This window comes from Chelonus insularis, unplaced genomic scaffold, assembly GCF_013357705.1.
Source record: "Chelonus insularis isolate UGA/USDA-ARS -01 unplaced genomic scaffold, ASM1335770v1 contig_93_pilon, whole genome shotgun sequence".
Taxonomy (NCBI): domain Eukaryota; kingdom Metazoa; phylum Arthropoda; class Insecta; order Hymenoptera; family Braconidae; genus Chelonus; species Chelonus insularis.
Genome location: NW_023276782.1, coordinates 664,326 through 685,685, shown reverse-complemented (window position 1 = coordinate 685,685; position 21,360 = coordinate 664,326). Strand labels below are relative to the sequence as shown.

Below are 21,360 nucleotides of genomic sequence, written 5' to 3'. Positions count from 1 at the left end.
TTCTTGCAATCTCTTCTGTTATTCTTACTAGTTTAGTTCATTACCATTGATGACTCAGAGGTAGTGAGTGAAGGTTTAGCTGTCAAGAAGTAGAAAATTTAACAGTGTCATATTTTTTTAAATTATCTCAAATAAATATTAAATTATTTTTTATATTATTCTCTACTTATTTATCTTTATGATTGTGGATAATTTTAAATAATCATGGAACAACCACGAGTGGTTTGTATGGGAGATTTTGCACTATTAAGAGACACTATATCTCGAAAAAAAACGACCTTCTTCTGGGTTCTTGTTGGAATGATTGATTCCATTTTACGAGGAACTAGTCAAGTAGGTATTATCAAATTAACTCTGAATACTGTTTCAATTTTTACTATTATTATGTTACAGGTAATATTAGCTAATAATACTATCAGTGGGGTTCTAATATTAATCGCTTTAGCTTCTACATCCCCTGGAATTTTTATTTCCGGTTTTCTTGCTGGATTCACGGGTTTAATAGTTTCTATGGTGAATTATTTACCACAAAAATGAACTATTTTTCATTTATTTTTATCATTCATATTTGAATTATTTAATGGTATTTTTTAGTTAATTCAAGATCCACTGACAGATATCGAAAATGGGTTGACAGTTTATAATCCTATGCTCATTGGATGCATAACTTATTCACTTTCATTTAATATTTATGGATCATTAGACTCTTTTTTAATACTTCTCACATTAATTGCAGTAATATTGAGGTAAATTATAATTAAAAATAAAATATAAAATAAAAAAAATAAGGAAAAATGATTTTTTTAATTTTTTACAGTGTTTATTTGACTCGAGCACTATCAAATGAGAGATTTCCTTGTGTAACTATTCCGTTTAATATTGTAGAATTGATTCTAATTTTTGTTTTAGTCATACAGAAAAATTTAACAGAAGAAAATTTATTGAATGAAAATATTGATGATGTAAGATATGAAATGTTAAAATAATAATTAAGATTGCTTAGCAAGGTGTAAATTGCTCTCGTTCATTTGGGTCAAAGTTAATAGAATCTAATTTACAGGTGAATATAACAACAGTGAACATCTTAAAAATAAATGATAATGAAACATTAGAAAAAAATGATACTCCTCATCTTGATTGGGGAATGGTAACAAAACATAAGAGAGTAATTTCAATTGAACTAATAAATTTGGTTTATCAATAATTTTTCATTTTCAATTAAAGGTTTTTCGGGGAATCGTTACTTCATCATCACAAGTATTTGCTGTCAATGATGTCGCAGCTGGATCTATTATATACCTTGCTATTTTAATTTATTCTCCTATTACTGCTGTTTTTTCATTACTTGGAGCAGTCATTGGTTGTTTCGCAAGTTCGTTCTAACTTTAGCTAAAAAAAAATCACAGTATCAAGTGCGAAAATAATATGATTAAAAATAGAACTTTTATTATTAAAGTATCAACTAAATATTTTTGAATCAGTGATTTTTGTTTTGAAAATGTTTTTTATATTTTTAGGTCTCGGGTTAGACGTTCCGTATGATTCAATTTATTCTGGTGCGTGGGGATATAACAGTCTTTTATCGAGCTCAGCATTTGGTGGATTATTTATAATTTTTAATCAACAATCTGTTCCTCTAGCTTTTGCTACTTCAATTTTTGCTGTTTTATTACAGTACATACTTCAGCCAATTTTTCTCAAAGTAAATATTCAAAAAAAAAAAAAAATCGGTTTCATATGAGTATAAAAAATTATCATGATCTTTTTTTCAGGCACAACTTCCAATATTAACGGTCCCATTTGTGATAACATTTACTCTTTTTTTGGGGCTTCGAGAATCATCAGACGTATTTAATAAACCACAAGTAATAACTTTCCCAGAAGAACATCGATTAAATTATCTAACGAGTCAACGAAGTCAAGATTCAACTGCAGAATGATGATAATAATTAGTATTCTTAAATATTACGTTGCATTAAATAAATAAATATTAATTTTTTTGAAGAACAGAATTATATAGTTTTCACGAAAAAACTGTTTTATTAATTTTCAATTATCTAATTTTAATTATAATTAAAGATTGTATTTAATACTAAACACACTGTCGAAACTTTGTTAACTTGTGTAAATAAAGAACGTGAATATATATTATAGACTCAAATATTTAAATTCATGAAAAAAAAGAAAAAAAACGAATTAGTTTAAGATATACAATGTTTTATTTTAATTCTTCAAAGCTAATTTTTCATTTAAACATTATAATACCCGTACGAAAAAATATAGATATATTTAAAAAATATTTGCAACATATATTGTATACATTCCAGTAAAATACATAAATGAAAAACATTTTTATGTGTCTACTTTAAACCTTACTTCATCACTTATTTTCAATACATTTTAAATTATTTCGATGTATGTACAATTACGTGAAACATATCACGGAATTTTTTTTTATATCAATGTATATCAAAGACTTATTTTCAAAAACGAAGTAAATATTACTGAAGCATGCTTTGTTTATATATATTTACCAATGAATGTATACAATATATGTTATTTATATTTATTCATATATTTTTTCGTATAGATGGTCAATGATGTTACTTGAACACGCGTTCATTCCTCATGAACAGTCTCGTGAGCTCTGCAGTCTGAACTTCCAATCCTCCATTTCCTTTCTTGTGTTATCATTATTAATAATATTAATAATTAATAATCATTGTATTATTTATTCAATCATCAAGGTTTTGAGATAGTAAAAAATTAGCTGCAAGGTTTTCATTCTTATCACATGCAAAGTACGCCTGGAGAACCAGATGTTCTGGAAAACCTAATGCTTTCAACCTTTCAATAGCTTCTCTATCTTGTTGTGAAACAGGAATTACTCCAGTTGCACCACCATTGCCACCTCTACCACTTGGATTAGATGCTGGTAAAGATCCTGCTTGTGCTGTACTTCCTCCAGTTGATCCTACTAATAAATCAATTTCAAAATTAATTTAAGATTTAAAGGAAACGATGGAAGGTTGATAATCTTTTCTTACCTGGTTCATTCATCATACGAACAAAGGCTTCTCGATTTTGGGAAATTAATTGCAATAGTGCAGGATTAGATTGTCCGATTTGTTGAAGAACTGCATTTAAAAGTTGTGGGTTATGGCGAATTACTTGACGCATTTGTTGGAATTGAGGTTGACTCCGTAAAAATGCTAATGGATCTTGGTCATTTATTGCTGGAACATTAATACCAGCTTGTGATTCTGAGGAATCTTCGGGCATGTCGTCGAATAATTGAGCTGGAATTCCAGTCAACAAGTACTCAACAGCTCTATCTGGATTGTTAAAACTTGCACGGAGTGCTTGTTCCACTTGCTCACGTTCATAACTAAAAATTAATTTATAATAATTATGAACCCAATAGTTTAGAATCGTAGATAATCTTATCTAGACTCACGTACCCCATGTCCATAATATTATTAACCATTGTGTTGTATTCTTCACCCATTAGTAAAGCACTTTCTGGTTGTTCTCGTGTTTCAATAGCTGCTGCTAATGGTTGTTCTGGGACTGGTGTGGGTCTAGGTCTAGCTGGGGCTACGGCTGGTGCTGTTGGATCATTAATTGATATAGGGTTCCTAAAAATTACCAACTATCATTTACATTTTTGTTGAAAAAATACCAGAAAAAAGTTTCTATACTTTACTGGTAAAAACTTTCATTGTTTATAAAAAGATAGACAAAAGTAATGGATCTCTGGATTCATAAAAAACTTTACGATTGAAAAAGCAATTAGCCATAAAGATCTTATGCGATCTTAAAGATTCTACCTGGCATGACCGATTGTAAAGTCATTTTTGCATTTCAATAAGAAGAGATTTATAACTACACTTGATAGCAGTGATTTATTTAGATTCATCATAAAGTTTTGTATACCTTGGTAACGTTGGTTCATCAATTTGTCCTTCAGTGCTAGTTGAGCCGGCTACTGGTTTAGGTTTGGTAACCATCACAACAATAAATTTTTTTTCATCGATATTATACTCTGTCAATGGCTGATCATCAACTAAAATTTTACCTAAACCCCAAAAGTATAATTCAAATGAATTGTTGTTATTTTTAATATTTTAAAAATATACTTTTCATACTAAACTAAAATGAGTATTTGTGAAATATCTCAATTGAAATGAATAAAACTATTAGACAGCAAAATTGAATCAAATGAAGAGGTTAGATCCAATAATTTACCAGCATATATTAATTTCTGATGTTGAGCAGCAAAACCTTTCTCTTTTTCAATTTTATCTTTGAGGTCTTTCACCTGAAAATATGAAATATTTTAAAACATAAGTCAATGAATAATTGTATGTAAATTATCATTTTTAAAACATTAAATACCGTCTTAGATGGATCAATTTCTATAGTGAACGTTTGTTGCTGTAAATTTTTTAATGTAATAATCATTTTGAATTATTTCAGGTTATATTGCAAATTTTTAACACCCGGTATTCCAATAATCTCACTGCTCCAAAACGAAAAAGAATATTTTTGAAAACTAAATGTATTAATATTCGAACGGGCAAAATTTTAATAATAAAAAAAGATTGTTGCAATGAGTCGGCACTGAAAAAACTATAGCAGTCTGTCGTAAAGTGTGAATTTTGGCATCAATTCCTTATTTTTTAATCGCAATTCAAGCTGGATTGTGAATATTTCCAACGATGCATAAATTCCTAACGTTTGTGGGGTTGGTACTGGAATCAACGAATGTATAACAGGAATAAATAGACTGCTTATAAAATTATTTAAAATATAAATACAGCTTTAAGAAGAAGTAAATTAATTAATTTATATCTTGAAATAATTTTTTATTAATTAACTACTGATTAATCTAACATATAAATCTAACAATAATAAAATAAATTCATTTTATCTACAAATAAAACCGTTCAAGAATTGCGATACCAACCTAATTTAATTTTAGTTTAGTTATTGCCCTTCTTTATAGAGGGCACCTCTATTCTTTCGATATCTCGAATTTTTCGATTTTCACATATCGAGCGCCATTTTGATTACTTCTTGTACACTATACCAGAGAATAGGGAAGTCTCTTCATCTCACACATCTCACACATCTCACACATCTCTATTCTCTGACTATACGTATTGTACATTTGGTGTTTACTTGTATGCGTACTGTGTATTGTCATACGAGTGTTACTGTCAGAAAACATTAATTATTTGAATATTTTTCATAAAACAATTTACAAATCGTCAATATAAGTTATTCATAATCATCATAATCATGGATGATTTACAAAATTATAAACTGCAGCTTCAACAGGTAAAGTTAAATTGTTTGCTAATCTTGCGCACATAACCTCAAAACTTGATGCAAATAAAACCAAGTAGTTGAAAATACACTACGAGTATTAAATTTATCTTGTATCCATATATTAATATGTTTTATCTTTATAATAGGTTGAAGCTGCTTTAACAACAGATCCTTCAAATGAAGAACTGTTGAAATTGAAAATAGATTTAGAAGAAGTCATTGAGCTCACTCATGATTTAATCAAGTCTCAACAACAAGAAAAACGGCAAGCCAATGGCATGGATCCTAAAGATCCAATCTTACTTGCTGTATTAGCTAATAAATGGAAAGTTGGAGATCAATGTATGGCTCCCTGGAGCGAGGATGGAAAGTGAGTAACTCAATTCAATTTAACTTATTCCAATCTATCTACTTACTATTTTATCATTAATTATTCTTTTAATATTAGTTTTAATTATTATTAATCACATTATTGTTTCAAATTTCAGATATTATGAAGCAACAATTGATGCGATAAATGAAGATGGAGTCGTTAATGTTACTTTTAACGAGTTCAAAAATACTGATGTTACGATGCTTAATCAATTAAAATCAGTTGCTAAGAGGCCAGCATCTGATTGGGCTGATCAAAAATCAAAGTAAGTTTGTTAATTTATTATTTCTTATTATAAATTATTCTGAAATTAATAATTAGGATTGACTATAATTTATAATTAATGTTATTTCTTTTAATAACAAAATAATATCCTATCCAACACTTATTAATCCTAAACATTTTTTTCTTCTTCGTCCATTGTCTTCTGTTGCATCGAATTCAACGGTTGTAACGGTACAATTTTTTTAAAACCCATCATTGTCCTTGAATACCATCAAAATAATCATAAAGAAAGAGGTAAATCTAATTTCATAAGTTATTTACAGCACAAAATAATTGTAATCACATTTATTGTATGTTGTCTTAGATAAAATTATTTATATGCGCCCATATTTTTTCAATATAAATAATACATATTAGTATAAAGAAATTAAATCATTTTCCAGAAAAATGCAAGCAGCAGCAGCTGGTGCCGATCCAAATAAACAACGCGAATATTTAAAAAAGAAAAAACAAAGAAAATTGCAACGGTTTAAAGAGCTAGAAGAAGAACGTGAACAAGAAAAAAATAAATGGCTCGCATTTACTACAAAGGTAAAAAAATTTTCTTAATTATTTATTATTATAATTGAATAATTAATATTAACATAGAATATATTTATTTCAGTCTGCCAAAAAGGGGGTTACGAAAAAAAGTATTTTTGCTACACCAGAAAATGTAAATGGTCGAGTAGGAATTGGAACTTGTGGAGTTAGTGGACGAGAAATGACTAAATTTAGTAACGGAGAAAAATGGAGACGTGGAGCTTAACTATTGTAAATATACGGATAAAATACTATAAATCAATAACAGATTACAAATTATTGCATTAATAATAATTGTTATATATAAGCACATTATTTGTGCTAAAGACTTTTTGTTGAGATATTTAAGAGCTAAATATCGTAAACAAATCCTAAATAGCTCTTTCTTATAATGTAAACTATTGTTAGCTACAATCATTCGTGGCCAGTAGCCACTTAGATTATCAAATTGTAGAGTAGTCAATCCATTTCATTTGCCACAAAAATGATGATTAAACCCATTTTGGGTTCCTGTATAAAAAATATTAATGAGTTAACGATTTTTTTAGATTAAATTATATGATTGTGAATGTTTGATGTATTGGATGTAAGAGTGAAGTGTAAACTGTATAATTAATTCGATTTAAATTTATTTGTATTTACTAGTCTAGATGACTTATTGGTATCAATAAATATTTCTATTTTAAACGTTAATTATTTTTTTTTTACCTCTTAAATTCTCATTTATTTATTTTTCGTTATTTATCTTTCGTTCTGATACTTTCTAGTATTTTTCTTATACTTTATCACTAAAAAATGACAATTTTAATAAATGAAAACATCATTATTTCATAAATGTATGAATAAAAATATGGAATACACTCACTATACCCATATGTGTGTATATTTACTCACGTAACAGTAAATTCAATATGACTGTGACGAGATGACAATTCAAATAAAATGCGTAAGTCTTAATTTTGACATTTATTTATCATCAAACACGTAGCATAATCTGAATGTGCAAGTATCATCTTCAATGGACAACTGTAAAAATAAAAAAAATACAGATTATCAGTGATATACATGCAATCTAATATTTTTCTAACCTACAATTGATTCTAAATATTAAAAGTATTTTTCTTTATTATTGAACTGTTTATTAATATTCACATTATCCACAGCAGCAATAATTTTTTTTAATCATTAACTTTTTAATGACGTGAATAATTTTAAAAAAATGAGTTCAAATCAAGAAGATGTTCGAGTGAGAAATGGTGTTGAAAGAAGAGAAGTTGATTGGACTGGATATGGTTTAGGAAATCATGATAATCCTAGACATACACAAAGAGATGATGTAAATAATTGTAATGATTTTGTATCTAATATATATCCATCTGGAGCTAATGAGTTATATGCACAAGAATATGTAAGTAATTCTCTCATTATTAACTTATGGTACATCAAAAAAAATCTTGATAGCATTAAAAAACTATTAATGATGCCTATTATACAATATGTATCATGTTTCTTAATAATTTTCGCTATAGAATGCTGATCCTTGGTGGAAATCTAATTTTTTTATTTCCCAACCAGTACTTTTTGGTACATGGGACGGAGTATTTACTTCTTGTCTTATCAATATTTTTGGAGTTATTGTTTTCTTACGATCTGGATGGATTGTTGGGCAAGCAGGTGCTTTAAATGCTGTTGTAATTATTTTATCTACTGGTAAATAATTTAAATAAATTATTTATTTTCTTCATTATCAATTTGAATTATAATGCTAATTAATTTTTTTTTAACTGTAGTATGTGTAGCATTAGTAACAGTTCTTTCTGCAGTTGGAATATGCGAAAGATGTAGAGTAGAAAGCGGAGGCGTATATTTTTTACTTTCACATGTTCTTGGATCTAGATTTGGTGGATCTATTGGATTATTATACTGTTTCGGTCAGGTAAAGTCTTCACACTATTCGATTGTTATTGATTCATAAAATTATGATTTTAATCTCAATTATTTTTTAAATATATATTCAGGCGGTTGGGTGTGCACTAAATGTCTTAGGATTTGGTGAATCCATGGCTGGATTGGTTGGTTTAGAAACTGCTTGGGCTCAAAGAGGATTCGCTTCAGCCGCAGTTATTCTTTTGTCTGTCATTAATATTGCTGGTGTAAAATGGGTTATAAAACTGCAATTTATTCTCCTATTAATATTATTACTTGCTGGCGCTGATTTTATCATTGGAAGTTTCACTCACGTCGATCCTGGTAATAATGATCATTATTTATTTAATTGTTATACAATTATGACAATTATTGTTGCCGAGCTATTTTTATATAGTTTTTACGTAAAGTTAAATAATGATTCTATATTTTCTTTTGTTCATTTAGATGCTGGTTTTAAAGGATGGCTGTCGGAAAATTTGAAAAATAATACATTTCCAGCATATCAAGACAAATACGGTTGGTTTGAGGTTTTTGGAGTATTTTTTCCGACAGTAACTGGAGTACTGGCTGGCATAAATATGAGCGGTGACTTACGTCATCCCTCAAAGGACATTCCCAATGGAACTTTGGCTGCCCTGGGAACTGGGTAAACTTTGATACAAATTCAAATATATCAGAGAAACTTTTAAAAATATTTATTCATAAAAATATTACTTATCACTTTTCAGAGCTATTCTTTACCTTATATTCTCCCTGTTTCTTGCTGCCACATGTACGAGAGCTGCATTACTAAATAATTTCATGATCGCATCAACTGTTTCTGCATTTTCTGTATTACTTCTTGCTGGTCTCTACGTTTCATCATTCAGCAGTTGCTTAGGTGCGATGTATGGTACTCCACGGGTATTGCAATCGATCGCAGGTCAAAATGTAATTCCTGGAATAAGTTGTTTACAACGAGGTAGAGGACCGAATAAAGTACCTATTTATGCGATGATTGTTGTTGCAACTGTTACATTAACGTTTATTTTCATTGGAAAAATCAATACACTTGCTCCTATTGTTACTATGCCATTTTTATTAACATATGCTTGTATGGATTATGCGTATTTTGCTCTTGCACAAACTTTTGATCTTCAGCATACAAGAGAACAAAGATTTAGAACTCAAACACCTACCTTTGAACGTAATTATGGCTCTGCTGGAAATAATGATAGCATCTGTGATGTTGATAATGATTTAGATTCTCTCTTTCCCGAAAGAACAAGACATAAACAACTAATGGTAAGATATTTAATGATACAAAAGACTGAAAAAAATTTTTTTCATTCATGCATTAATATTTTTTGAAACGTAAAAATAATTAAGGATAATTAATTATTAAAGATCTATATTATAGATGATTGCTGAAATATTTATTAAACGATCAATTAATATTAATGCTTGTAATAGTTCTCCAATAACTAGAATTAAGAAAAAGAAAAATTGAATTGTGAAGAATAAAAATTTTATAGAGAAATTCGAGCATATCAGATAGTACCGGAAATGCTGATTCATCGCCTAGTATTGAAGAAAATGGAAGTATTGACGGAGCAATAAAGAAGCCACATATCCATGGGAAATTAGGAAATTGGTATAGTCCTCTTTGCAATCGATGGTTTTCACTATTGGGGGTAAGTCGAAGCTCCTATTAATTTCTTATCCTTTATCTTTTTTTATTATAAATTTACAACAATGATTAATTGATAAGTTTATCATATCGATTTTGTTTATGTTGACTATTTTATCAGGCTCTAGTAAAGCTGTTGATAATGTTTTTGGTCCATTGGGGCTATGCGATAGCAAACATAGTGGTAGTATTTCTTGTCTGGAGTTACGTAGGTCATGCGAATCCTGCCGTAAAACCAGGAGTATCAGCTGAGTTTAAACTCTTTGAATGGCTAAGAAATGTTATTCTTAAACTTATGGGACGTAAAGTTTATAATTATGAACAAATTGTTGTAACACCGATTCCACCTGGAGTCGAAACATCATCATCCCAATTAAATGAAGAAAATGAAGACTTTGCCGGACGTAGAAGATATCATCAAACTGCCACTGTGACAGGTCAATATGTCAATGTTGACTGAAATTTATAGTGAAGAAATATTTTAAAAAATTACAAATAATGATAAATCAGAAAATTACAATTATGTATAATTTTAATGAGATTACTTCATGGTTGCACTCAGACTGATAAATGCATTAACTTAATTAACATTTTTTACCATTTTACTAAGGAATAACAGAGTCATACAACTCATGAATAATCAATAGTTATACCTGATAGTAATATAATAATTTATAATATTTAATGGAATATAAAAATGGGAAATATTTATTGTCTTTAATTTATTTAATATACTTGATTAAAAAAAATCATTAAATTCAGAATAAAAAGCCTATGTGGATCAAATAATATTTAAAATATTACAATTTATATCAATAAATGTTTTGTAAATAATATTTATCATTCTCGTGTACTTTTCATATCATTTTAATTTTCAGTACATTATCAACCATTGTTTATTTTTGCTATAAAGACAAAATAATATAAATTATTCATTACAAAAAAAAAAACATTGTAACATAACAATAATTACTGATTCAATATTAGCGATTTAAAAACTTGGACATGTTACTAATAAAATGTTAACAAAGATTTTATCTGTCATTATAATAGTTTATAATTTTATAACAATTTAAACAAGGAAATAAATTTTTTTTACTTAAAAATGAATTTGTTTGATATCCAGTTGATTAGATTAGTCGTATTATTGTTGTCATTTTATCGCATTGTCTCAGCTCATCTCAGGGTCTATTTACAGACTAATGTAGTGGTATATGATAAAATATCTTTTATTTGTTTTATATAAAACGAGCGCTTGCGCGTATATACAAATATATCTATATATATAAAGAAGGGTAAACCGCTCTGGTTAACCACGAGATCACCACCTTTGCCACTGGCACCAAACTACCTCACTATCTATTATTCTCCTTGAAGGAGTTTCGTCTCAAGTTTGGATATTTTTTTAAACATTTATCCAATATAATCTATCATTTTTTAAAACTTTAATTAAATTTTATGAAGAAACATTTAATACTTATTTTTTTTTAATTTCTATATTTAGTTTCAATTTCATAAATAAATGTTTTTTTAATTTAATTATCCATTTATTTCTACTGATAATACAAGTTAACAACATCATGATATTTCTCAAATATTTACTCTATTTAAATTTATAAATTTCTCATCAGTTTCTATTTTTTGTCATCAAACTGATTAAATTTTATTTTTCTTTAATTACTTTTTCCATTTCAATAAATTATCTATGACAACTGTATAGAACAACAATAAATTGCAAAAAACGATTATTTTAATGAATTGCAATGTTCAATGTTGATTTTAATTTCACATAAAAGTTTCTTATTTATATTTAATTTCTGTATGTGATTTTGATACCATCAGTTATTGATATTTAACAACAAGCTTCCTTCAAAATAATGAAAAAATATTTCTACTCAAGTAGTAGAGAAAAAAGAATGAAATTTTGATATCAATGAAAGATACGTAGTCATGAATATTTATTGCAAGTTATTGATGATACAGTTTAGGGATAGGGATAGGTCGGTGGCTGGTGATGGTTTTTGAGAGAGGAAGAGCGAATGAGCGTACGACAGAGGATTGAGGTGATGCGGAGCTACTAGTGGTGGTAGATACAGGGATGGTTGTATCAAGTGCTGGTGGGGTTGATGGTCCAAGCTTTCGTGGCGAAACTTCAGTGCGCGACCAGCCATCGACGTGCGTTCATGACCGGAGCTCCAGCGGAGGCTGCGAGAGCTGAAAGTGTTGGTGAGAGAAAAAAATAATTTTTTCTTTGTTTTTTTTTTTTAAATTATTTTTATCAATTATATCCATTATTGACTGTATCTATAATAAAAAATATTTATTTATTAACTAATAATAATGATATTTTAATTGAAAAATAGTAATAAAATAAAATAGTGTGAGATGAAATAATTCAAGTTCATAGTTGTAAAAGGAAAAAAAAAATTAATATTATTTTTCCTGTGATAGACGTTGCAATTTCCCACGTGGCAAGTCAATTGGTGGAGTTTGAGTATTAGTAAGTTGTGAAAGTTGAGATTATGAAGTTTTCTTGTAAAGTTGTAAAACAAATACCGGCTTCTTCTACTTCTACACGAATGTGTTGATTGGATAATCGTACCCAAGTTACTTAACAATTTATTGCATGATTTTTTGAAATTTTTTGCATCAGAAAAATATGTGGAAAAAATATTCTTTATACAAACAAGTGTCGTGAAGTTTTTTTTATTAAACTTTTTTTTTTATTTTTGGAACAAAAAATTTCATATGCTTTTCAATCAATCACTCTCTTCACAGTTTAAAACCATCTTTATTATTCTTTAGAAAATCATTAATTCATATTTTGAAAATGTTTTATTTAAATAAAAATACAGAGAGATCAAACTAAACAATGAATAAATAAATACAATAAATATAAAATTTCCTCGATAATAACTTAAGAAAAATAAAAATTTTTTTTAACAACAAATACAATCAATTAATGATTTTTATCACTTTATTTATTATTAAAATTAAATTGTCCCTTTAAAACAAAAACTTTTCAGATCAATGATTCTGTCAAAATAATAGAAAAAAAAGCTGAATCTATCAAAATGAGTTTCATTTATTTGAGTATTCAACGAAAGGATAATACATCCATCAAAAAGCTATTTTATTAAACGAAAAATTTTCACAGAGGTTTCGAGCTTTATCAAAGTGTATATACAGTTGCTAATGGATGTAATTTGATTCATAGATATCATTAAAATTGATAGAATAATTGAAAAAAAATGTAAAATTGTAGTTAAGTGATTGCTACCTGATGAGATGAACGAAAACTTTATAATAACACTCGAGTAAAATAGTAGTAGGAGGTTGAACTGAGTAGTACTAGCAGTATACCGTGTCTGGTGGGTTCATGAATGAACGACCACTTTCTACTCTCTCGCGTTGGCCACTAATGGGCTTCCTTTCTCACGTAGAATCATTTATTTTTCCAACCACTTGCCAACCACTGTAATTTATCCGTGAATTTTTTATTTCTGCATCAAAAATTCGCCACTCATATACATATTGAGACATTATTTCATTTTTCAGCTTCTCAAAGGATACTTTTGAGTAACACACGAAACCTCACACATATAAAGATAGATATTTTATAACGATTGTAGGCAACTTTTACTCATCATAAAAATTCAATTGTGAATAGTTTGAGCTTTCATTTCTCTTCGCTCACCTAACATTAACGACTTTCCACTGGCAAAAAGAAAGCATTCATTCGGTAATTCAAGAAAAGGGGTTCTTTCTTTTACGGCTTTGTCTAATTTCGCTTTTTTGTAAAGCAAATTATTTGATCAGATATTTAGATTGACCAAAAAATCTTTTCTATTAGAATTTAATTGATTTCATTCACTCACTAGATTATATTTTAATTATTTTCCAAAGTTTTCTTAATTTTATGACAATTTGAATTGAAAAATATTGATGTAGAAATGGATGATAAAAATTTTTTCTCTGAATATATTTGAAGGTTTAAATGATTTTATCGACTTTTTGTGTACATAAATTAACCAGTTTTTTTTTATCACAGTTGTTTAAGAATTTATGTATAAAAGTACAGACTGTGATATTCGTTTTTGGGATTAAACGTGGAGCTTTTATCGACCAATATCTTTAAAACGTGACATGATATAATATTTTTACTACCTCTTTCATTCTCAGCATATCCAAATATATTTCATATCGATTGTATAACGAATTCTTGCTAAATAATGATTGTTGTTTTTTTTTAAAAAAAAAAAAAAGGAAAAAAGCAAACAAACGAAATGCAAATTTTTGACAGCACAATAAGAGATGAATTTTTTTAGTTGAATAATTAAAGTAGTAAATTTTTATTTTATTTTTGGAGTATTTATGGAGGAGAATTTAATTAAAACTGGAAAATAAATGTTGATATTTCATTTATTTTTCACACTTGGATAAGACGAAAAATCTTGATTTACCTTCGGGAAAGTAAGAAAAATAAAAAGGCTGATCTCGTCTACAGCAATTAACGTGGCTGCACATATAACGTTAAGGGGTAGATTTACAGTGAGGTCATAGGGTCATCTGTCTCTCTTTACTTTTCCTGTCGACTCTTCACCCTGTTGACAGCCTTCCGGCCTAACTTCACCCGCTTTTCCGTTGATTAAAAGTGTTTGGGTGTAAAAGTTGGCGTATCTGAAAGCAATTCAAGCTATCTCTTCGTTATCTCAAGCTTCTACTCTATTTAATGTTCATGGAATACTTGGGTTTACGGAGCTATTCCCTCTGGATCTTGTTCGTTTTAGCATTTAGACAGATCAAGTACATCGTCATTAAGGCCAATAATTAAACTTGATATTATACCTTCGATTTTTATGATAATGAATTTCTGTTACGCTACTGTTTATTCGCTCTAAAATTTTCGGTTTTTATTGAAGCTTTAAAATTGTTACGCTCGGCTTTAATGAGTTTAATCAACATTTTTAGGATCAATAAAATTGGCTATAAAATTCGTATTTCTATTTTCGTAGCTTTCCAATTGCCTATTTGATAACCGAAAAAATTTCATTTTCATCATTTTTAAATTATTAATTAATGTTGTAAATAATTAAAATATTTTAATTAGCTTTAATTTTGTTGTTATTTTTTTTTAAAAAAAAAGGTTTTTAAAAAAATGATTATGTAGTGTGCTTTTAATTGGCTTTTGACTTTAATTAATACATTGGCAATGAAAAAATTAATTACAGTGAATGAGTTTATGAGAATATTTCAAATTTTAAAAGTCATTTGAGAAAGATTTACATATTAATAGACTAAAAAAAAAATTTACTGTAAACGAGTGATATTCTTTTTAACTCACATAATCAAAGTTGAATAGTCACATTAAAAATTTTTTTATTGGTTACTTAAAATAATAAAAAAATAATTTATTAAAAAAATACATTTTTAATATGCTCGATTATTTTGAATATAATTATCTGAGTATTAATTTATTCCAGTGTTTCATTTAATTGATCTTTTTTTTCCAAGATCCATAGTGTCTCACTGCAAATCCTAAGATTTCACAAACGTGTTAAAATAACACGCAAGTTTCAATTAAATAACAAATAATATTTAAATTTCTGTAATTAATCTTTCACATTTCTATAGCTTTTGATTAATTCTGAAAGCAAACGTTTTTTTCTTTAAAGGAATTTACTCCAGGAAAAATAATTCAATAAATACATAAAATATAATAGATAATTTAAAAAGGAGTTGGAAAACATTCAAATTTCCTCCACAACATTTAATTTCCTTTCAAATGTGTCTACATGAATTCTATAAAGGCTCGTGTGAAGTTTCAGACATACATGTCACGTAGGTAAAAGCTAAAGGAAATAAGCAACACTGCTTTGGTAAATATTTAAATAATTCTGTCGCATTCAAGTCTTTAAATGTGCGGCAAATAAATAGAGTGTAGCTTCAAAAGAAGAGGTAGACAAAGAGGGAGTAAAAAAATCGGTTGTGCTTAGTGTGTCTAATCTAGTTAGCCAAGCCTTATTAATTGGCGGGATTAATCGAGAATGCTTGATGGGAAACTGGTAGGTGGGGTGGTGATTAAAAGCGAAAAAGATTGCATCGGTCAGCATGATTTTATCAGGTTTGCCATGAATAGAACCTCGGCTTTATAGGAAAAAGAATAAAAAAATGGATAAAAAAAAATTAAGTAATTTTTTGAATTTATTGGATCTCCAACATATCTCACCTTTCTACTTCTTAAATGAGATTATCATCAACATTTTAGTAATTACTGGGAATGAAAGTAAAAATGTTAATTGTTTAATTGAGATTGTTACAAATAAAAAAAACCGCATTTTAAAGCCAATTATTCTAATATGAATCACATGAAAATTGTTACTTGCATCTTTAACCTTTGATTGTGGTAGAAAATGGTATTGAAAGGTTAAAATTTTTATCGACTCAACTTGTTCCAAGAGTAGCAAACTTTTTCCAGTATCCATTATGTAACTTCTATTGGTGTATTTTTACACTACAACCTAGAATATATGCTGGTAAACACGCATAAAAGGTGTTTAATGTTAAATACAAAAACACTTGAGAGTATTCTATTTTAATATACTTGGACTTGAGCTATATTTTCAGCAAACTTTTCCACTTAATATTCTCACTCTATTTCGAATAATTATAAAGACTATTTTAATTAAAAATGATTGTATAAAAAAATGATGTTGATGAATAAATGAATAGATTTGTCATTTCTGATTAAAATATGATTGTTAGAAGATAATGATAGAAATCAAAAGAGATTGGTTTGGTCAGTTTCATGAAGGATACCATGAATAGAATTCCTGTTGTGGGGTGGTAGGAGAGAATGGATGGATGATGGTAATAAGGACACTTATAAACATGAGTAAGCAATAATTGAAGCTTATATGGGTTGGTTGTTGAACCTTCTGTATATGTTCATTGCTCTTGATGATATTCGTTGGATGTGGGAAATTCTGTATAGCATACCAGAGAGATCAAGTGTCTCTTTGCCATCTCTTCACCCTCATACACCCTAGTCTGTCATGGATTTAGAGCGTTTGCGCGATCCGTTTGCCCACTCTCTCACTCGGTATATTACGTACATATAGACTCTTCGAAGAGATTTGGCGTCTCCATTCGAAGCGTGAAATCGTCCGGCGCTGCATTTTTCTACTTCCATCTTTCTTCTTCTTCCTTCCTCTTTACTTCCTGGATTACTTTATTTTACGACCGTCCGCTAAGGCTTTAAGAATCTTCTTGGATAGAAAAAAAAAAAGAAGATGAAACTTATAGAAATGTCGAAGAGACAGATTGCGTAAGATCGAAGGAATTCACATTAATGGGGTATTGATGTCTCCAGAATTATGCACCCTTGCCAGCGATTTGCACAGATTGTGCCAAGATGAAAGAGCAACTTTTGATGATTTTATAGATTCAAGTGTGATTATATAGCCATTTTTTTCAAAAGCTATTACGACAAAAAAGCTATAAAAATTTATTAACTTCCTGATTTATAGTCCAGTAAAGGTGTAATTTAATTAGAAAATCGACTCTTTTGTTTTGTATCAAGATTTTTTTTATGTAAAATGACACAATGGTAACGAAAAAACTATTTGCAGATTAAAAAAAGTGTACGCGTCATTGTTTTTTTTCTATAATAAATAATTTTTGCCTGTCAAAGTCCGCATATTTTAATCAATGAAATTTTTAATACACAATGGAAAAGTTAAAAATTAAAAGAAATGTTTCGGTAAAACTGACAGGAACTAGTTAAATCTGTAGTGAAATTACTTACATAATTCAATTTAGATGAAAACACGTCCACGTTTAATGAAAACTTCTAAAGACTGATCTAGATTAAAGCAAAAAGAAAAAAAAGGTGCAAGTGAGATGTGGTGTCTCATGAATTTAAATAGCTTGAATCATTGAGTTGGATTTACTCAAGGTACACGAAGAAAATAATTGGTAAATCGAAAAGGAATTACAGAACAAATTTTACCTTTGAATTCTATCATAGAAAATAAGAAATAGAGAATAATGAAAATAATGTGTATTAAAAAAGTGCATTACTGTATATAGAGAGAACTTATTGTTGGCAGTGCTTGAAAAAAAAAAAGAAACTAGAAAAAACTGATTGACGGTGGAAATCTGTGTTGCATTTGCTTTGAAAACGCACTTTCATACATGGATATAGTAAATGAATGGTACTTTATTATTTGGATGGCGTCATTTTAGTATAAAAAAAAAATATGTCAGCTATAGTAGTAGGCTTGTTGTAAAATAATACAAAGAGGAGAGCAAACATAAGTGTCGCGTGTCTGTTCAAACAGTTGCTTCTGTCTATACTATATCTTCTACGCTCTTCTCGTCGACGTGCCGGTCCCGAGTGCGAGTCACAAGGGGTCCACAGTCGAGAGAACCACTCGAGCTTCGATGCATAATACATAGAAACAGTGAATCTACCTCGACATATTTGATTCTTGCGATTCAACATTTTACAATGAGAATATCTTTAAAATCATTTCTCGATTTAAATGTAGGGGAAAAAAAAAAATCATTATCACGTATAGATATATTAATACATCTGTAGTTTCGACCATTTCATTAAACCACAAATTTGATTTCGTGTGAATACGATTTGAGTCTTCAGTAATCCCGTTATTCCTCTCTCATCCTCTTTCCCACCCACTCGATCCCGAGAATTTACTTCCTCCCACTTTGCTCTATACCTTTTCCTCTGACGTCTGCATTTATCATTTTATTTCACGTCCGTTTCATTTTTTCACTTCCGTTCTGGCTTCGAACTTGCAGCGCTTCTGATTCTCGGCAAGTAAATAAAATTTGCTTGTTATATTTTTATATCTCTCTTCATGTCTTTTTTTTTTTTCGTGTCAATTAAAGATAACTAGCTAGATCCTATGATGAAATTAAAAATTCAATTGTATCAATGTGATAATTGATCAAGAAGGACTGAAGAGAGGAAAATGGGAAAATAAATGATAGATATTTTGCCATTTAAGGTATTTCGATAAAAAAAAAAAGATTCAGGTCGTTTTTAAATAAAGTTATGATTTTTTTTTATTAAAAATCCATACTACTTTCCTGCATGTTGATTAATTTGTCTTTTATTACTTTGAAAAACTAACTTTACTTTAAAATTTTATTTTTATTAAATCCGAACATACCTGATACTTTGATTAAACATGTTTAATAGATGATTATATATTATTTTTATTATTTTTATCTATTATATCAACTTTCACACCGAGTTGAAAACTTGACAAAGATAAGAGAGAGAGTTGTCAGCAATATACTGTACCCTGAGGCTAAGTACGTTCTGCCCACTAATCAAGGGTTTATTTTCTCTCCCTTTTTCTACTCGTCAACCCTTTTATTCTTTTCCTAATTATTTCTTTCTCTCGACATTTTTTAATTGCATTAAATCCACTGTATTCTATTTCGCCACGAACAAAAAATCCAACAAAAAAATTTCATTAAATAATTAAATGAAAATGCTATTCAATATAAATACACTAATTTATTATTTTTTTTTGTTCATAATCCTATCAAATCATAAAAGTGTGGCTTTACAAAGCTGCTTTGAACAAAAGTCACAAGCTTATTGGACTCTTTGATAGTAACAGCAAATCGAGAATAGCAGTTGGTATCAAATGTCAGTGGCAAGAAGCCTAGAGAAATGAAGCTCCTCCCTAAAACCGCATGGCCCCAGGTGCTTAATTAAATTCAATCGAATCAATCATCGTTTGCTCCTTAGATTTCAAGTATTTTCCCCCTCTCCCCAGATGTCATGATTTTGAAGTAACAATTTAAAAGACATTAATTTATAAAATAAAATCGTAAGGTAAAGAGACTGATGAAAAAAAAAGATTACTTGGGAGAAATAAAATGTTGAGGGTAAGTTGAAAAACGAATGAACTGAAATGTAAGGGACTGGAATTCTTGAATCTCACGATGGCTTTTATATATACCAAGACTGCTGTCTGCTGTTGGCGCACTGAATTAAATTTTTTAACGAGCTACCTTGTCTGTGACCTCACCACGTCCACTTTTAACTCCAAAGAGAAGTGACAGAGAAATCAGAGAGATTTATGAAGGGGTCAACTGTCGAATAATAGATATCTCGACATTGGTAATTACAGTCAATAGACTAAACTCACTTCTTTAACAAAAAAAAGTACTGTAACTATTATGGCTGGCTATTTACTGGAGAGTTGGATACCAGCAATAACAAGGTTGATAAAAATAGCCATGGAAAATGGACAAAACCACCCTAACTAATGATTTCTCCAACTTTTAGACCTCCTTCACTCCTTGAGACAAACTTTCTGCTCGTTATTTACCACGAAACTATTTTGCAATTTAATGTCTTCTCTATCTTCATTTCCATTGGAAAATTTCTAGAAATAACATCTAGAAAAAAACACTGTATCCACCCTTAATTCATTGTAACTCATCGAATATTTATTAAATATTTTTCAACACCTATTCAAAAAAAAAAAAAACTGGGTCTGAACTTAGTTTGTGCCTTGACAACGAACTTCACATTAATTAAAATCCGTAATTTTTTCATCTTGTAATTATTTTGTTTATAAAAAGTTGCTATTGTTATAAACTATATAAAATATCATCCATTCGTTTTCCTTTTTGAATGATAAATAATATTGAAAATTGAATCAATGTACAAGTAAATTTATACATCATTTTAATTTATTTATTTTAATGCATTTTTTATATCAATTGGACTCTACAAGATAATCGTAACAAAGATTGTATCTTCTTATACACAAATAAATAATCGAAAGACATTGTTTTAATTTCCAATCATTAAAGTATGAAATTAAACTCACTTTAATATTGAACAGAAGACTTATCTTTCAATTATTATTCGGAAAACAAAACTTTTATTTTTAAATAACTCTTTTAATTTAGTTGAATTGTTATTTTAATATTATTTAATTATTTTGCAAGAAAGTTATAGACAGTTTTATTGAAATATTTAATCACAAAATCTTAAGCTGATAATCAAAAGAATATTTTGTTTTTAATTTAATTAATCGTAAATAATTACTTACTGTTTTCTAATACAGATAATACTTTTGTATTCTTCATCGTCGTTGTCGTAAAATTCATGAAAGTACTCAGTTTTATTATCCATTAATATCAACTTTTATTAGATAATTAAAATATCTTATAATTTAATATTCCGGTACTTTCT

The 21,360-nt window shown here is 28.6% G+C and overlaps 5 protein-coding genes across 10 annotated transcripts in view; 4 read left to right on the top strand and 1 right to left on the bottom strand.

The window, feature by feature from the left end:
* Nucleotides 1-88: 88 nt before the first annotated feature.
* Nucleotides 89-2,136, top strand: LOC118072345 (urea transporter 2-like). The gene is made up of 8 exons (XM_035092122.1): nt 89-333; nt 394-513; nt 595-746; nt 818-962; nt 1,061-1,147; nt 1,225-1,372; nt 1,518-1,702; nt 1,773-2,136. The coding sequence occupies exons 1-8, from the start codon at nt 205-207 to the stop codon at nt 1,938-1,940; spliced, it is 1,134 nt and encodes a 377-aa protein (XP_034948013.1). The 5' UTR covers nt 89-204; the 3' UTR covers nt 1,941-2,136.
* Nucleotides 2,137-2,246: 110 nt separating this feature from the next.
* Nucleotides 2,247-4,763, bottom strand: Rad23 (UV excision repair protein Rad23). 2 transcript variants are annotated; one of them, XM_035092125.1, is made up of 6 exons: nt 4,399-4,763; nt 4,249-4,321; nt 3,937-4,078; nt 3,462-3,638; nt 3,048-3,388; nt 2,247-2,974 (listed from the first exon to the last, which is right to left on the bottom strand). In XM_035092125.1, the coding sequence occupies exons 1-6, from the start codon at nt 4,462-4,464 to the stop codon at nt 2,736-2,738; spliced, it is 1,038 nt and encodes a 345-aa protein (XP_034948016.1). In that variant the 5' UTR covers nt 4,465-4,763; the 3' UTR covers nt 2,247-2,735. The 2 variants fall into 2 exon arrangements, with proteins under 2 accessions (XP_034948016.1, XP_034948015.1); XM_035092124.1 differs by having other exon boundaries at nt 2,249-2,977; nt 4,399-4,759.
* A 346-nt stretch (nt 4,764-5,109) lies between these two features.
* Spf30 (Splicing factor 30) lies at nt 5,110-7,206 on the top strand. The gene is made up of 5 exons (XM_035092129.1): nt 5,110-5,343; nt 5,481-5,704; nt 5,823-5,972; nt 6,376-6,523; nt 6,597-7,206. Exons 1-5 carry the CDS (start codon nt 5,305-5,307, stop codon nt 6,738-6,740), a joined length of 705 nt encoding a protein of 234 aa, XP_034948020.1. The 5' UTR covers nt 5,110-5,304; the 3' UTR covers nt 6,741-7,206.
* Nucleotides 7,207-7,338: 132 nt separating this feature from the next.
* LOC118072461 (solute carrier family 12 member 8) lies at nt 7,339-10,994 on the top strand. Of its 3 annotated transcripts, none has more exons than XM_035092355.1 (9): nt 7,339-7,460; nt 7,678-7,922; nt 8,044-8,224; nt 8,305-8,450; nt 8,533-8,764; nt 8,888-9,089; nt 9,172-9,727; nt 9,958-10,116; nt 10,234-10,994. In XM_035092355.1, the coding sequence occupies exons 2-9, from the start codon at nt 7,734-7,736 to the stop codon at nt 10,570-10,572; spliced, it is 2,004 nt and encodes a 667-aa protein (XP_034948246.1). In that variant the 5' UTR covers nt 7,339-7,460; nt 7,678-7,733; the 3' UTR covers nt 10,573-10,994. The 3 variants fall into 3 exon arrangements, with proteins under 3 accessions (XP_034948246.1, XP_034948247.1, XP_034948245.1); XM_035092356.1 differs by having other exon boundaries at nt 7,351-7,460; nt 7,681-7,922; XM_035092354.1 differs by having other exon boundaries at nt 7,351-7,922.
* A 1,282-nt stretch (nt 10,995-12,276) lies between these two features.
* Nucleotides 12,277-21,360, top strand: part of Dscam3 (Down syndrome cell adhesion molecule 3) — a 67,080-nt gene continuing 57,996 nt past the window's right edge. For all 3 annotated transcript variants that reach the window (XM_035092385.1, XM_035092384.1, XM_035092386.1), the window contains exon 1: nt 12,277-12,338. The gene's annotated coding sequence lies outside the window, so the exon portion shown is untranslated. The remainder of the gene's footprint in view (nt 12,339-21,360) is intronic.